Here is a 13,751-nt window from a genome sequence, read left to right on the forward strand (position 1 = left end):
AACTATTATATAGTGACCACAAAAAAATATTTATAATATTTTCTTTCATAAAAGTGTCCAAATTAAAATACATAAAGAAAAAAGTCCTTCCTCCCAATGGATTGTGAAAAAGACATATCCAAACAAAATAATGCTTACACCAATCACCAGTGATCAAAATCAACATCAACCGCACTCACCAGATGATGGTGAGTAATGCGCCTTTTAGGATGTTTTGGGATCCTAAGCCCCCTTTTTTTTGAAGCCTTCAATGCTCTTTCCCACCATATAGGGTTTAAATATTCCTTCCACTTGCTCCTGCCTTCTCCTCTCATCAAACTCCACAGCAGTACAAGGGAAAAAAATATAATAGTGTAATACTGCTAATAAATACTGCAATACTTAGTAAGAATTGCCAGATCACTCACATTTAGTTAAAAGGATAAAAGCATCTATTTTATTACCTCCATAGGCTAGCATAAGTTTCACTGTTTCCACATCTCATCACAGAGACCTCACAGCCTGGTATAGCAAGGGATGACAGGATCAACTCCAAAAATGGCCGCTTGAAACGCACTGTTCGGCGTGCGTTCCACTCACCGGAAGTGAACAGAGGAGAACGCCCTGTGGTTGGGGCGAAACGCGTCGACGCACTTCCGGTCTGACGTCCCGCGTCACTTCCGGTCAGTGGAACGCACGCCGAGCAGTGTGTTCCAAGCTAACTGCTAATAAATACTGCAATACTTAGTAAGAATTGCCAGATCACTCACATTTAGTTAAAAGGATAAAAGCATCTATTTTATTACCTCCATAGGCTAGAATAAGTTTCACTGTTTCCACATCTCATCACAGAGATCTCACAGCCTGGTATAGCAAGGGATGACAGGATCAACTCTAAAAATGGCCGCTTGGAACACACTGCTCGGCGTGCGTTCCACTGACCGGAAGTGACGCGGGACGTCAGACCGGAAGTGCGTCGACGCGTTTCGCCCCAACCACAGGGCGTTCTCCTCCGTTCACTTCCGGTGAGTGGAACGCACGCCGAACAGTGCGTTTCAAGCGGCCATTTTTGGAGTTGATCCTGTCATCCCTTGCTATACCAGGCAGTGAGGTCTCTGTGATGAGATGTGGAAGCAGTGAAACTTATGCTAGCCTATGGAGGTAATAAAATAGATGATTTTATCCTTTTTACTAAATGTGAGTGATCTGGCAATTCTCACTAAGTATTGCAGTATTACACTATATTTTTTTCCCTTGTACTGCTGTGGAGTTTGGTGAGAGGAGACGGCAGGAGCGAGTGGAAGGAATATTTAAACCCTATATGGTGGGAAAGAGCACTGAAGGCTTAAAAAAAAAAAAGGGAGGGGGCTTAGGATCCCAAAACATCCTAAAAGGCGCATTGCATTACTCACCATCATCTGGCGAGTGCGGTTGATGTTGGTTTTGATCACTGGTGATTGGTGGAAGCATTATTTCGTTTGGATCTGTCTTTCACAATCCATTGGGAGAAAGGACTTTTTTCTTTATGTATTTTAATTTGGACACTTTTATGAAAGAAAATATTATAAATATTTTTTTGTGGTCACTATATAATAGTTTATATATATTTTGTATTGTTTGATACAATGCATGACATTTATGGTATGGTTTGAATTAGGGGGTGTTTTGCGCTTTTTTTTATATTTAAAAACTTTTTGGTGTACTTACCTGTGCGCAGCAGCAATCCATAACCTGGGTCTAATTTTTTGGGTTTACCTGTGCGCTGGGGTTTCTGTAGATTTATTCAATTTACAAATTGCACCTGAAGTTGCATCTAATGTATTTCTATGACACTGTCTTAATCAGTGCGATTTCAAAAATAGTTCCTGCACTTTGTCTGATTTTATTGCCACTTTATTAGGCACACTTGTTCAATTGCTTGGTAACACAAATTGCTAATCAGCCAATCACATGGCAGCAACTCAGTGCATTTAGGCATCTAGATGTGTTTAGGACAACTTGCTTAAATTCAAACCTAGCATCAGAATTGGGATTTAAAGGACTATGAACATGGCATGATTGTTGGCGCCAGATGGGCTGGTCTGGCATCTCAAAAGCTGCTGATTTACTGGGATTTTCACGCACAACCATCTCTAAGGAAATCAAGACTCATCAGACCTGGCAATGTTCTTCCAATCTTCTATTGTCCAGTTTTGGTGAGCCTGTTGAAGCCTCTGTTTCCTGTTCTGACAGGAGTGGCACCCGGTGTGGTCTTCTGTGGCTGTAGATCTGCTTCAAGGTTCGACGTGTTGTGCGTTGAGATGGTATTCTGCATACCTTGGTTGAACGAGTGACTATTTAAGTTACTGTTGCCTAAAACCTTGAACCAGTCCGCCCATTCTCCTCTGACACCAACAAGGCATTTTCATCCACACAACTGCTGCTTACTGGACATTTTCTCTTCTTCGGACCATTCTTTGTAAACCTAAAGATGGTTGTGCGTGAAAATCCCAGTAGATCAGCAGTTTTTGAAATATGCCATGATCAAAGTCACTTGAATCCCCTTTGTTCTCCATTCTGATGCTCTGTTTGAACTGCAAGTTGTCTTCACTACGTCTAGATGCCTAAATGTATTGAGTTGCTGCCATGTGATTGGCTAATTAGCGATTTGTGTTACCAAGCAAATGAACAGGTGCACCTAATAAACTGGCCGGAGTGTATTTGCTTTGTTTAGATTTCATGACTGAGGTTTACAACCACTTTAAAGCAGGGTTGGGCAACTGCAGCCCTTCAGCTGTTGCAGATGTACAAGTCCTATCATGACTCTACCTCAGAGTAACTATTGTCTCCCCATCATGTCTGCCTCTGGGAGTCATGCTTTTAACTTGCAAAGCCTTATGGGACATTCAGAGGCTCCAATCACCTCTATGGCCACAAGTGTATAAAATCAACCACCTAGGTATACAGACTACTTCTACAAACATTTGTGAAAGAATGGTTCGCTCTCAGGTGCTCAGTGAATTCAAGCACAGTACCGAGTTAGGTTGCCACCTGTGCAATAAGTCCATCCATGAAATTTCCTTGCTACTAAAATATTCCACGGTCAACTGTTAGTGGTATGGTAAAGTGTAAGCAACTGGGAACAGCAGCAACTCAGCCACCAAGTGATAGACCACATAAAATGACAGAGTGGAGTCAGCACATGCTGAAGCGCACAGTGTGCATTAGTCACCGACTATCTGCAGAGTCAATAGCTAAAGATCTTCAAACTTCGTATGGCCTTCAGATTAGCACAACAATGCATAGAGAGCTTCATGGAATGGGTTTCCATGGCCGAGGAACTACATCCAAGCCTTACATCACCAAGTGCAATGCAAAGAGTTGGATAAAGTGGTATAAAGCACGCCGCCACTGGACTCTAGAGCAGTGGAGAAGTGTTCTCTTGAGTGACAAATCACGCTTCTCTGTCTGGCAATCTGATGGATGTGTCTAGGTTTAGTGGTTGCCAGGAGAACAATACTTGCCTGGCTGCATTGTGCCAAGTGGAAGTTTGATGAAGGGGGATTATGGTGTGGGGTTGTTTTTCAAGGGTTGGGCATGTAGTCTTTCTATAAATATACATTTTATATTAATGTTCACCAACAACAAAGCTGATGAGGGTGCACAGCTGGTCATTTCACATGTCAGTGTGTTCTGTAGGCTTACATCTAGGACATTTTTTCCTCTCATTGTCCTGGGCAGCTCGAGTACTAAAATGAAGATATGCATGTAGAAGACTGGGGAAAGACTGCAAGGGAAGGGGAACGGTTCTGCTGTACCAGGTGAACACCCCCTACTGTTATGGGGCTGCTTGCAGAATGCCCTCTGACAGTGTCAACATTTTTAACCTGGAATCATGTTATCCTCTAATCTTAGTCTGCTGTGCCAGAGTCCTCCTTTACTGGTGTGGTTGGACCCTCTCCATTGGACAGTTTGTTTACATCAATGAGGCATGATTTTATGACCCAGGCTACCCAGTTATTTACAAACTGTGGTCAGAGGCAACAAGTGTGCTGCCGCACGTTTTCATGCAGATTTTGCCCATGGCCAAAAGCTGGCCATTAATTGGCAGAATGCTGCTTGAAAAGTTCTATTTCTATAAGATTCATTTGACTTTCTAACGTTTAGTGGAGTTAAATTGTTCCTTTTCTAATATTGAATGGAAAATTCAAAGGATAAACATTTTTTTCAAACATGCTGTGAACGTGGATTTATTTTGGGAAAAATAGCGCATAATTTAATGAAACCTGTTTAATACATATGTGATTACATTCAAATAGCTGGTCTGAGTGAAATGTAAGTGCTTTCAAACAAAATTAGTTGCCCTTGAGTCATCACAGTCTACTGCTATTACTCAAAGTATGAATTTCAGCAAAACTTTTTGATAAGAGTGAAGGGGAAGCAGAACACACTAAAGGTTTTTTTTATTGCTGTGTGTCCCCATTAGGGAGATCTCCCCAATGGTAGATTACAAAAAAAAACCTCCTAAAAAGGTTATAGCCATCCCTTACTGTATCCAAAGGAGACCATTTCATCTTATTGATGCAGTGAGCCCACTCAAACTAAAAGTTTGACCTGTTGCAGCTATCAGTGCAGTTTTTAGTGTTCGGTTATTTACAAATTTTAAAGGCCTCAAAGACCTTCCCTTTGCACATGGTTTTTTAACGGTTTCCCTGTGGAGCCTGGAAACATTCTGACAAGCTGTTTACGTCCCCTAAATGCTCATTAGCCTTACTTTTGTTTGAGGATTTTGTGGATGAGTTGTCTCATCCTACTGTGGATCTGGCATTGTCCCACCTAACAGGGCACTTACTATTCTGGTAGAGTATGTGTCCTTATCAGATTTTGGCTGTGACCTTACTTCTTCAAACCATGTCTGACTGGCCTAAATCCCTTGGGTTGATCCTTTGCTTAGAGAAAGCAGAAGCAGATAACTGTAGCTTCCCAATTTAACAGTGACTGCTTGCCCAGGTCCTCTAGTCTCAGCCCTTGCATGTATCGCATGTCAATTCATATGTGCAGGATAACATTGGCTAAAGAGATAGAATGCAGAAAATTTGTGTGCAAAATGTATTTGATCTGCAAGGCCTTTGAAGGACAGTATTCTCTTCGGGGCCAGTTCTTGAGATAATCATTAAACGCTTACCCACCACCATATAGCAGACATACTGCTACACAGCGGCACAGGTGTGCAAAATCACGTATATATACACGCAATTTTGCATTTCCAGGTAGGGGGCGTGTGTGCCCTAGCTGCGCCGCCATTCACGGCCACGGTTGTCAATCACTGGGTCCCGGCCGGTGATTACCGAAAATCACAGACGGGGAGGAAGACTGTTTTGTTTACAGTCTTCCTCCCCGTTAGCTCGGGCACATTGCTTGGGATGGCTGTGCACAGTGAAGAAAGCACACACCCCCTGCCCCCTAGTAAAACACTCCCTACACAGTTAACCCTTTGATCGCCCCTCACATTAACCCCTTCCTGCCCAGTGTCATTAGTACAATGTCAGTGCTGTTTTTTAGCACTGATCACTGTATTGGTTTCACTGGGGATGTCAGTGATACCTAGTTCCCCCCAGCGTCAGAATGCCTGCCGCAGTCCTGCTAAAAGTCACTGATCGCCATTACTAGTAGGGGAAAAAAAAAATCCCAGTACCGCCATTTGTAAACGCTATAACTAACTAAACCAATTTAAATTTTTTTTAGCAATGACATGTAGCAGAATACAATTTGACCTAAACTTAGAACGAAATTTAAATTTTTTATTGGACATGTTTAACCAGCTCTTCCGGGTGGACGCCATATGGTGTCTCTTCAGGCATGCGCATTGCGCCTGCCCGCAGCGCAGTAGCGCGATCTGTCGCCGGCCGTGTACCTCGGACACGGCTGATCACAGATCTGTGTACCGGCCCCTTTGCCAGTACCATGTGACCTGCTGTAAACAATCACAGCAGGTCACATGACAGTTTTATATAATGGATGGCTTCCTTTCATGCCATCCATTGTATACAAGTGTGTCTAGCTGTGAATGGTCACAGCGATCACATGCACAAGCTGGGCCAATCACAGCCCAGCTGTGTCGTGATTAGCTGTGGCCAAATCACAGCTAAGTAAAAAAAAAAACCCTGAAAAAACCGGATTTCATTCAAGTAAATGCTTGCTTATAGCAAATAAATTCTTTCCCAGGGTTGTGACGTCATCCAGCCCCTCCCCTACACGTTACACCACAGGATCACGTGGCTTCGTCAGGGTGATATCCCTTTTGCTGTTTGATAGAATATTTGTGCTGAAATAGTCTGATGCGCTCTGGGACCTGCAAAAAGTGAGTGCATCTCTGAAAGTTTGTTTAGTAGTAATAAATGGTTTTAAGAGGATAAGCACTATGTTTGGTGGTTTCTCTGCTCACATGTACGGCTGAGGTGAATCATTGAATGAAGCGTATACCTATAAAGGAATAGGGAGCACTGTTTGGAATTTATCTATGATGGAATGTATCATGTCCAATATAAGGAACACAAGTGCTAAGTGACTTTAATTGTACAGTCTTATATCCCAGGTGAGATTTTAGATGGCCTGGATTTTAGAATCATGCAGACAAGGCATATTAGATTACAGACAAAAGATTCCACACAGCAACACACAGCCTATTGTACTGAAATCAAATGTCTGTAACAGTCCAAACACACCCTACCGGCCTGAGCGTTTTTTTTCATCTTTGTATCGCCTGTGCATACCAAACTATATTGCTTCAGCTTTTATTGAGACTTAGCTCATTATATTTCTAACTACATTAGGTAGCTGATCACTTTCAATTTCTGGCAAGTACATGGCTACAAGTAGGCACACTGCCATTGCTACAAATATTTGTACTGAAAATATTTCTAAAACTTACTGTTCTGATGCATGTAGTCTTCATATTTTGGATGCTTCCATTGTGCCTCTGGACTGGTTTCCAGCTTTCTTTTCACTCCACTGTTTGGAACATCATCTGTTTCCAGATTCCCCTTTTTCCTAGTCTGAATTAGATTTAATAAGGAATTCACTTTGTCTAGATCATAATATGAATTATCAGGAAGTATTTCACGCCCAGTTGCTCGGCTTATGCTTGTTCCATTATCATGATCATCCTCCATGGGTTCATAGTCAGAGATGGGACTGAACTGCTGAACCTTTCTATTCTCCATGATCAGTTCCTTTGCACGTTTTACTAGCAATGTATATGCATCTGATCCTTTCAGATAGCTCTCGACAATTCGAAGTATCCCACTCTTATCTCTTGGCGCTACAAACAAGGTTTTCTTATCATCGCAACCCTGCTCATAGTTTCTAAGTTTATAATCTTTATGCTTGTAAGATCCTTCTTCTCGTCTTTTCAAATACAAGTGCGCATGTTTCTCCACGACAGTGTTAAAGTTGTCAGAAGTGTCTGACTGAGCCTTATTGATGGCATAGTGTAAACCTCCAAGAAAGGTCAAGAACTCAGGCATAATTTCATTGCTTTCTGGGATGGAAGTGGGTCGGACTTTAGAGCGTGATCCTGAATTAAAAGAAAACAAAAAAAAAATGTAAAACCTGTTAAGTGCAGGAAAACTTGCATATTACTAGCTGAATAAAAACAGGATAAGTTACAAGAACTGAAAGTTTGTGCAAATCGAAACACCAGGAAATAAAGGTATTTTGTACTCACAATAAAATATTTTTCTTGGAAGTCCACTGAGGGACACAGGACGTCATTAACAGGCTGATTATACTGCCATGAACAATAGGAATGAACACTGGAAAGCAAACTGTAGACCAGTTACTAAGAGCATGCCTCAGTTTTGTAGCAAAATAGTACCAAGGCATGATCACTAACACAGAAGGGTGGGGGACCTGTGTCCCTCAATGGATTCAAAGAAAGGATTTTTGTACTTGCCTTAAAATCCTATTATACGTCTAATCTATTGAGCGACACAAAGTCAATAACGGTTGGGAGAGCCGAAACAACACAACTGTGGGTTAAGACAAAAACTCAAGTGTCTCAGTGTGACAGAAAAAGGGTGGGATCCTATTTTGAAGACTAAACTTGTATAATTGGTCTGTCTGAACCACTGAGAAACTGAACCAAAAAAGGTGGTTCCTCTTAAGGGAACCTTGGGAAATGAGAGGGATAATTAGTCTTTCTGAAGGAATCAGTGGCTAAGAGATACTCACAGTCTAAACCACATCCGGACAATGGAAATCTATGAACTGGATCTGGACAGTAGGACAGGAGAATGGTCATGGTACAGGTAAAAGGCCAAAACTTTAAGGCTCTTATTGAATGTTTGAGTTTCATCTAATACCTGATGAATCAGCTGAAAAGCAAGTCGCGAATGGCCTTCCAAGAACCATCCCATACAAAAAAAAAAAAAAAGGATTTAAAAAATAGGCCCAACAGCATTTTTATAATGCAGTACACTGCAGCTGGGGCTGTCTGAATACAACCCCAATCCCCCCCCCCCCCAAAAAAAAGTTATGTTGTTAAAATCTACATTAAAACAGAATCCAAAGCTCTTCCAAGTTAGTACCACTTTGTCAGCCTTTTGTTGCTCTGTCCCAACTTTTGAAACATGTTGCTGCCATCAATTTCAAAATTACCTTATTTTCCTCTAATAGTACCTTAAACATTTGATTTTTTTTTTTTTTTTTTATTGTGAATAAAATACGGGTTTGAGATATGCAAATCATTGCAATTTTTCTAGAACTGGGGTTATACAATATCTGCAAGAGCAGAAAGGGTTCTTTACAGGTTAAGGCTGCCAGCTCAGACTTACCTTGCAGGAGGTGATGGCTACAAGAAATAAAGGACAAGTTCACTTTTGGAAACATGTTCACCCGTTTTTAGGGTGTAACATGTAACATGTTCCCAATGCTGAAGCTGCTCTCCGATCCCTCCCGCAACATCAGTATGGGTAGATGTTCCCCTGTACAAGCTGAGACTTTTTAAAAACAGCACGGCCATTTGGAGCTCCGCCCACACGGCAGAGTCATTCATTCACAGAGTTCTGTGATTGAATGAACTACAAGTCCCGACAACCTTAGCGGCTGTCAGCTTGTAGTTCTCAATGAACTACCATGGTGCTATGGAGCGCCGTGGTAGTTCATTGATTCTTCCTGTCAGTGTATCTGTTTGCCTGTACGGGATCTATAGGCACACGGATACACTGACAGGTCTGCAGGAGACCTGCATGGCATCAGAAACCTGCTGATCACTGGTGCAATGCTTCACAAGCCCATGCAACAAAAAATAAGTGCACTTTTTTTTTACATTAAAAAAGTGCATTTTTTGTCAAAAGGTGAATTTTTTTTTTGCTATAAAATTACTTACAACATATATTTTTTAAAGCAGAGGCCCTAAAGAATAAATTTGTAGGTTTTGAATTTTTTTATGTCACACGGTATTTGCGCAGCACAATTTTATGGGAAAAAATACACTTTTATATTTTATTAAAAAAAAGGGTTATGTATTGTTTTTTGCAATAAAATTAAAGATGTTACGCTGAATAAATGGATACCAAACATGTGACACTTTAAAATTGTGCGTGCCCGTGAAATGGCGACAAACAACGTAAATTTTACTATCCATAGACGACGCTTTAAAAGCCTTTACAGGTTACAACTTTAGGTTTACAGAGGTGGTCTGGTGCTAGAATTACTGCCCATGTGATCGCTTACATGTGTGGGTTAATTTCGGTTTGTGTGGGACCGATGTGCGCACTCCCCTTTGAGCACGAGCACAGGAGGATGGGGGTGCTTTAAAAAAACATTTTAGTTTATCACTGTTATTGCTGTCACAAGGAATATAAACATCCTTGTGACAGCAATAGGCATGTGACAGGTACTCTTTAGGGAGAGATCTAAGGTCTATAAGACCACAGTTAAAAGCAATCAAAAACACCAAGATCGGCGTTTCTGAATGCTTTTATATTTTGTTAAAAATGGTGGTTTACTTCCTAGTAAACCGAACGTGATGTCAGGTCATCACTTCCAGTTTACTATAATGGAGAGCCGATCAAAGCCTATCCTGGCTTTGTTCGGCTGTCCAGCCAGTCGGCTCATGCGTTGGCTTGTCTCGGGTCTCCAGGTGGAATGGGAGAGCCCGAGGGAGTGACAGAAGCGGGGTATGTCCCCTCCCACTCCTTGTAATAGCGATCTAGCAGCTGGAAAGCCACTCCAATTTCTATTACAAGAGAACCAACAGCCGACTCCACACAACAGTACTGGGGTTATGCCTGCATTGGCAGGCATCACTCGGGTATAGACACTGACAGTCCAGCAATTTACCAGTACTCCACTGGACGGTTAGAGTTTGAGAGAGGTAAGAAAATATTCTTGATAAGTTCAAAAGGCAGTTTTTGTAGCCCTGAGATAAATACATTAAAATCCCCCAGAGTCACAGGAGAGCAAACAGTGGAAACCACATGGGAAACACCCTGCCCAAAGGTCTTGATTAAGAACTGAAAAGCCAAACATCTATGGAGAGATACAAAAGCAGAGACCTGCCCATTAATCCAGTTGTAAAGGAATCATCCCAAGAAAAATGTCTCTTGATTCAGGGATGTCCCTGTCTCTCAAATCCTGAGCTCAAAGTGGAACCTCCCCTCCATCCTCTAACATCTCTGGACTTATTTTTTTTTTTTTTTTTAGGGAGGGGGAGCGGGTATCTAGTTTTGTTAGGTACCTACTCCCCCACTTTTGGTCAGATCGCCTAGGCTATTCCACTGGAAGATGCCCCATCACAACCCCCAGTACACAACCTCTTGGAACATGACACAGGTTCCAGGAGTCTGCGGGATGCGGTCTTCCCACACTAAACATACCAGTGCCAGGGAATTAAAGACCGGCGAAGAACTGGCACTGGATCCTTTGACAGGCAAGTGTCCTTTTATTAAAATTCAGCAGCTACAGTATTTGTAGCCGACTTAATGTTTTTCAAACAGGCTGAAGATCTCTTTAAACAGGCATGAGGTTAAAACCAGTGACTAAAGTAAGATGAAAATCAGTCCTTGAGAAGGCAGAATCAGATGAACTGCATGTAAAAGGAGACTCATGGGGAAGTCTCCAGCTTCCTGTCAAAACTGTAGTCCAGAGCTAGAGCCATTTGTTCCAACACTATGTTACCAAAGAATCAACCATCAGTGATCATCTGTCTACTTGCTTTATACCAGTCGATTAAGGCCACAGCCAAAATAGGATGCAGAGCAGGTTCTGCCAGAGAACATGGCTCTCAAAGAGGGCCTTCAGCCTCTTATTGTAAGGTACTTGAAGATGTGTATGCTTTACCAGAAGGGTGGATGCTTCGTTAAGACAGAATGCTGGCGGATCCTCAGAGAAAGAAGACCTTGTTTTAATGAAGCCCTCTTTAAATGTGTACAAAACTAATAAGCGCTTGGTAGGTAGAAACATCTTGTAAGGATGTTTCCTGTCTACATAAGGCTTGGAACAGCGGGTGCACAGGAAGGAACTCTGCAGTCTTAGGAGCTCTGGACTGGGAAGAGTGGTGGGAGAACCAAGAGGCTGACCCACTAGTTTTAAGGTGGTGTACACCGCATCAATTAACGCAAACATTTTTTGTTTAAGAGTGATGGCAGAAAACCAACTTCTCAGAGGCAGGTTTGTCCAGCAAAGACTGGGGAAATTCAGCAGATGGCTTGGAGTTAAAGCTGCAGGCAGAGCAGATACAGAATCAGCAGTGTAAGGCATGGGAGCACACTCGTGGCCGCTGCATTTAGAGTCAGAAACCTGAGTGATTTGGGCCATAAAGTTGTGCATAACTGTTGGAAAAAACTCCTTAAGAGAAGAGGTTGCCATGACCAACAGAACTAAGAAAGATGGTATAAACTCTAGCTGAGCAGACACGCTGCAAGCACCACCAACATTTTCAGCTATGTGTGAGCTTGGGTACCCAGTACAGCAGGACTGTTCCCCGTGTCTAGAATCTTGCACCTACAAGACAAGGCAACCTAGTTCATGATATGAGGCAAGGCCTCTGGTGCTCTAGCCCAATTGCCTGGAAGTAGGTGTAGGGTCAGCACATTTGCTGCACGTCAAAAGTGGTAAGAGTAGCTTCTATAGCTGCTTGGTATGCCTTTTCATGAAAGCTGGGAGACTGCTAAATAAAAATATATACCAAGCTTGGGCTGCTGTTGTGAGCTTGTTTTAAACACCTGAAGTCCGGGTCATTTATATACATCCCATACATGGCAAATGGTTGATTTTTAATGACTCAGTACAGAAATTCCAGAAGATCTGCATACATTACACTCCCAGAAAACTACTGATCAGATCCTACTAACAATCTACATGAGCTGACCAGGTGACTGACAGATTAGTGTAAGTCTCCTCCCACCATCACCCTTCTCTAGATTCTCCCCCGCCTCCTTATTGTTTCTAGCATTTTTCCTGCGTTAAACTTGAAGCTAGCTCAATCTCTGGCATAACAACCTCCTTGGGTGGGTCGCCTATTGAGCCCCAGATAGGACCCAAATATTATACTACTGAAATGGTTTATCATGTACACCCTGGCATGACAACTGCCTGTTGTTCTGCAATCACCATAATTTAGTCATACTGTAAAACTCCATACCAACCAAAAACACTCTGCTACATAACCCTATGATACTCCAACCAATTATTCTTCTATGCTACTTCGTAATGGAGGTTTCAATTTGTATGATAAACATTTATTGAAACAGAATAAAATTCACACTCACCAGGCTGTAAAGTTTCTCTGGACTGCTGGTAGATGAAGAGAGCGTGCAGAGGGTAAGGTTTTTTACTTTGAGAACCTGAAATGGAATTTTTTTTTAGTCACGTTTTTTGGGGGGGGGGGTTTTTTAATTTTTTTTAACATTTATAAAGTCAATATAGTATACTTACCATACATAGATCCCATGGGTGTTGGAAAATAGAAGAACAGGAATCCTCTGTCTGGTAGTGGTTTAACCAAAGCCTATGAAGCAGAACCAATCTACATTACAAAATCTTCAAACCACAAGTCTTTAGGCAGAATTTTATATGCCAGCAGTTCCCAACTAAGCAATCAGGAATCAAGAGTACAAGTATTTTCGTTTTCAGCAAGTGACCTCAACTAGCTGAAGACCTGCTAGATTACATGCCTACCATCAGGACACAATCAATGATTGAACAGTGCAGTGGGAAAAAAAGTCACTGGGCAAGTGACAATGTTTTTGTTGTAACACCAGCTACTCATAAAACATCCTAATGCAAGGAAATTTCTAAGAATCTGATTGGTTGGCATGAATTACATAAAACATCCTAAGGCAAGGAAATTTCTGAGTAGCTGGTGTTACAACAAAAACATTGTCACTAGCCCAGTTAACACAAGTCCCACAAAATAATGGTGTCAATAGACCATTTTACAATTAAATATAAAATGTGATTATGTTGGCAGACTATCAGGGGAATGAAATGTCACAGACTTTATACTTGCATGTCTTCCAAGCTGAGAAAACGGAGCACATGCTGCTCCTTAAAAAAAAAAAAGGGCACATATCTTCACTCTGATCTATGCCATGTCTGATAGACATGGCACAAACATCACTTTAGATTGAGATGCATGCTCCAAACATTATGTCCAACACTTCCTCCCCCCTCCCTCTGTTCAGAGAGGGATGTGAGCTGTATGACAGGTCCAACCTGGCAGGGAACTGTGGAGTTTTCTGTATCGAAAACTGACGCATTCCTTTTGTGAATTAGGGGCAGACCCTGCA

The 13,751-nt window shown here is 41.9% G+C and overlaps 1 protein-coding gene across 5 annotated transcripts in view; it reads right to left on the bottom strand.

The window, feature by feature from the left end:
- TASOR (transcription activation suppressor) overlaps positions 1-13,751 on the bottom strand; it is an 88,604-nt gene that overhangs the window by 40,755 nt on the left and 34,098 nt on the right. For all 5 annotated transcript variants that reach the window (XM_089681890.1, XM_089681889.1, XM_089681891.1 and 2 more), the window contains 3 exons: positions 12,898-12,970; positions 12,732-12,806; positions 6,890-7,534 (listed from right to left, as the gene is read on the bottom strand). In XM_089681890.1, the coding sequence (XP_089538016.1) occupies positions 6,890-7,534; positions 12,732-12,806; positions 12,898-12,970 (793 nt within the window). The remainder of the gene's footprint in view (positions 1-6,889; positions 7,535-12,731; positions 12,807-12,897; positions 12,971-13,751) is intronic.

Source organism: Staurois parvus, unplaced genomic scaffold, assembly GCF_062004578.1.
Source record: "Staurois parvus isolate SC_StPar_1 unplaced genomic scaffold, SC_StPar_1.0 ptg000282l, whole genome shotgun sequence".
Classification (NCBI taxonomy): domain Eukaryota; kingdom Metazoa; phylum Chordata; class Amphibia; order Anura; family Ranidae; genus Staurois; species Staurois parvus.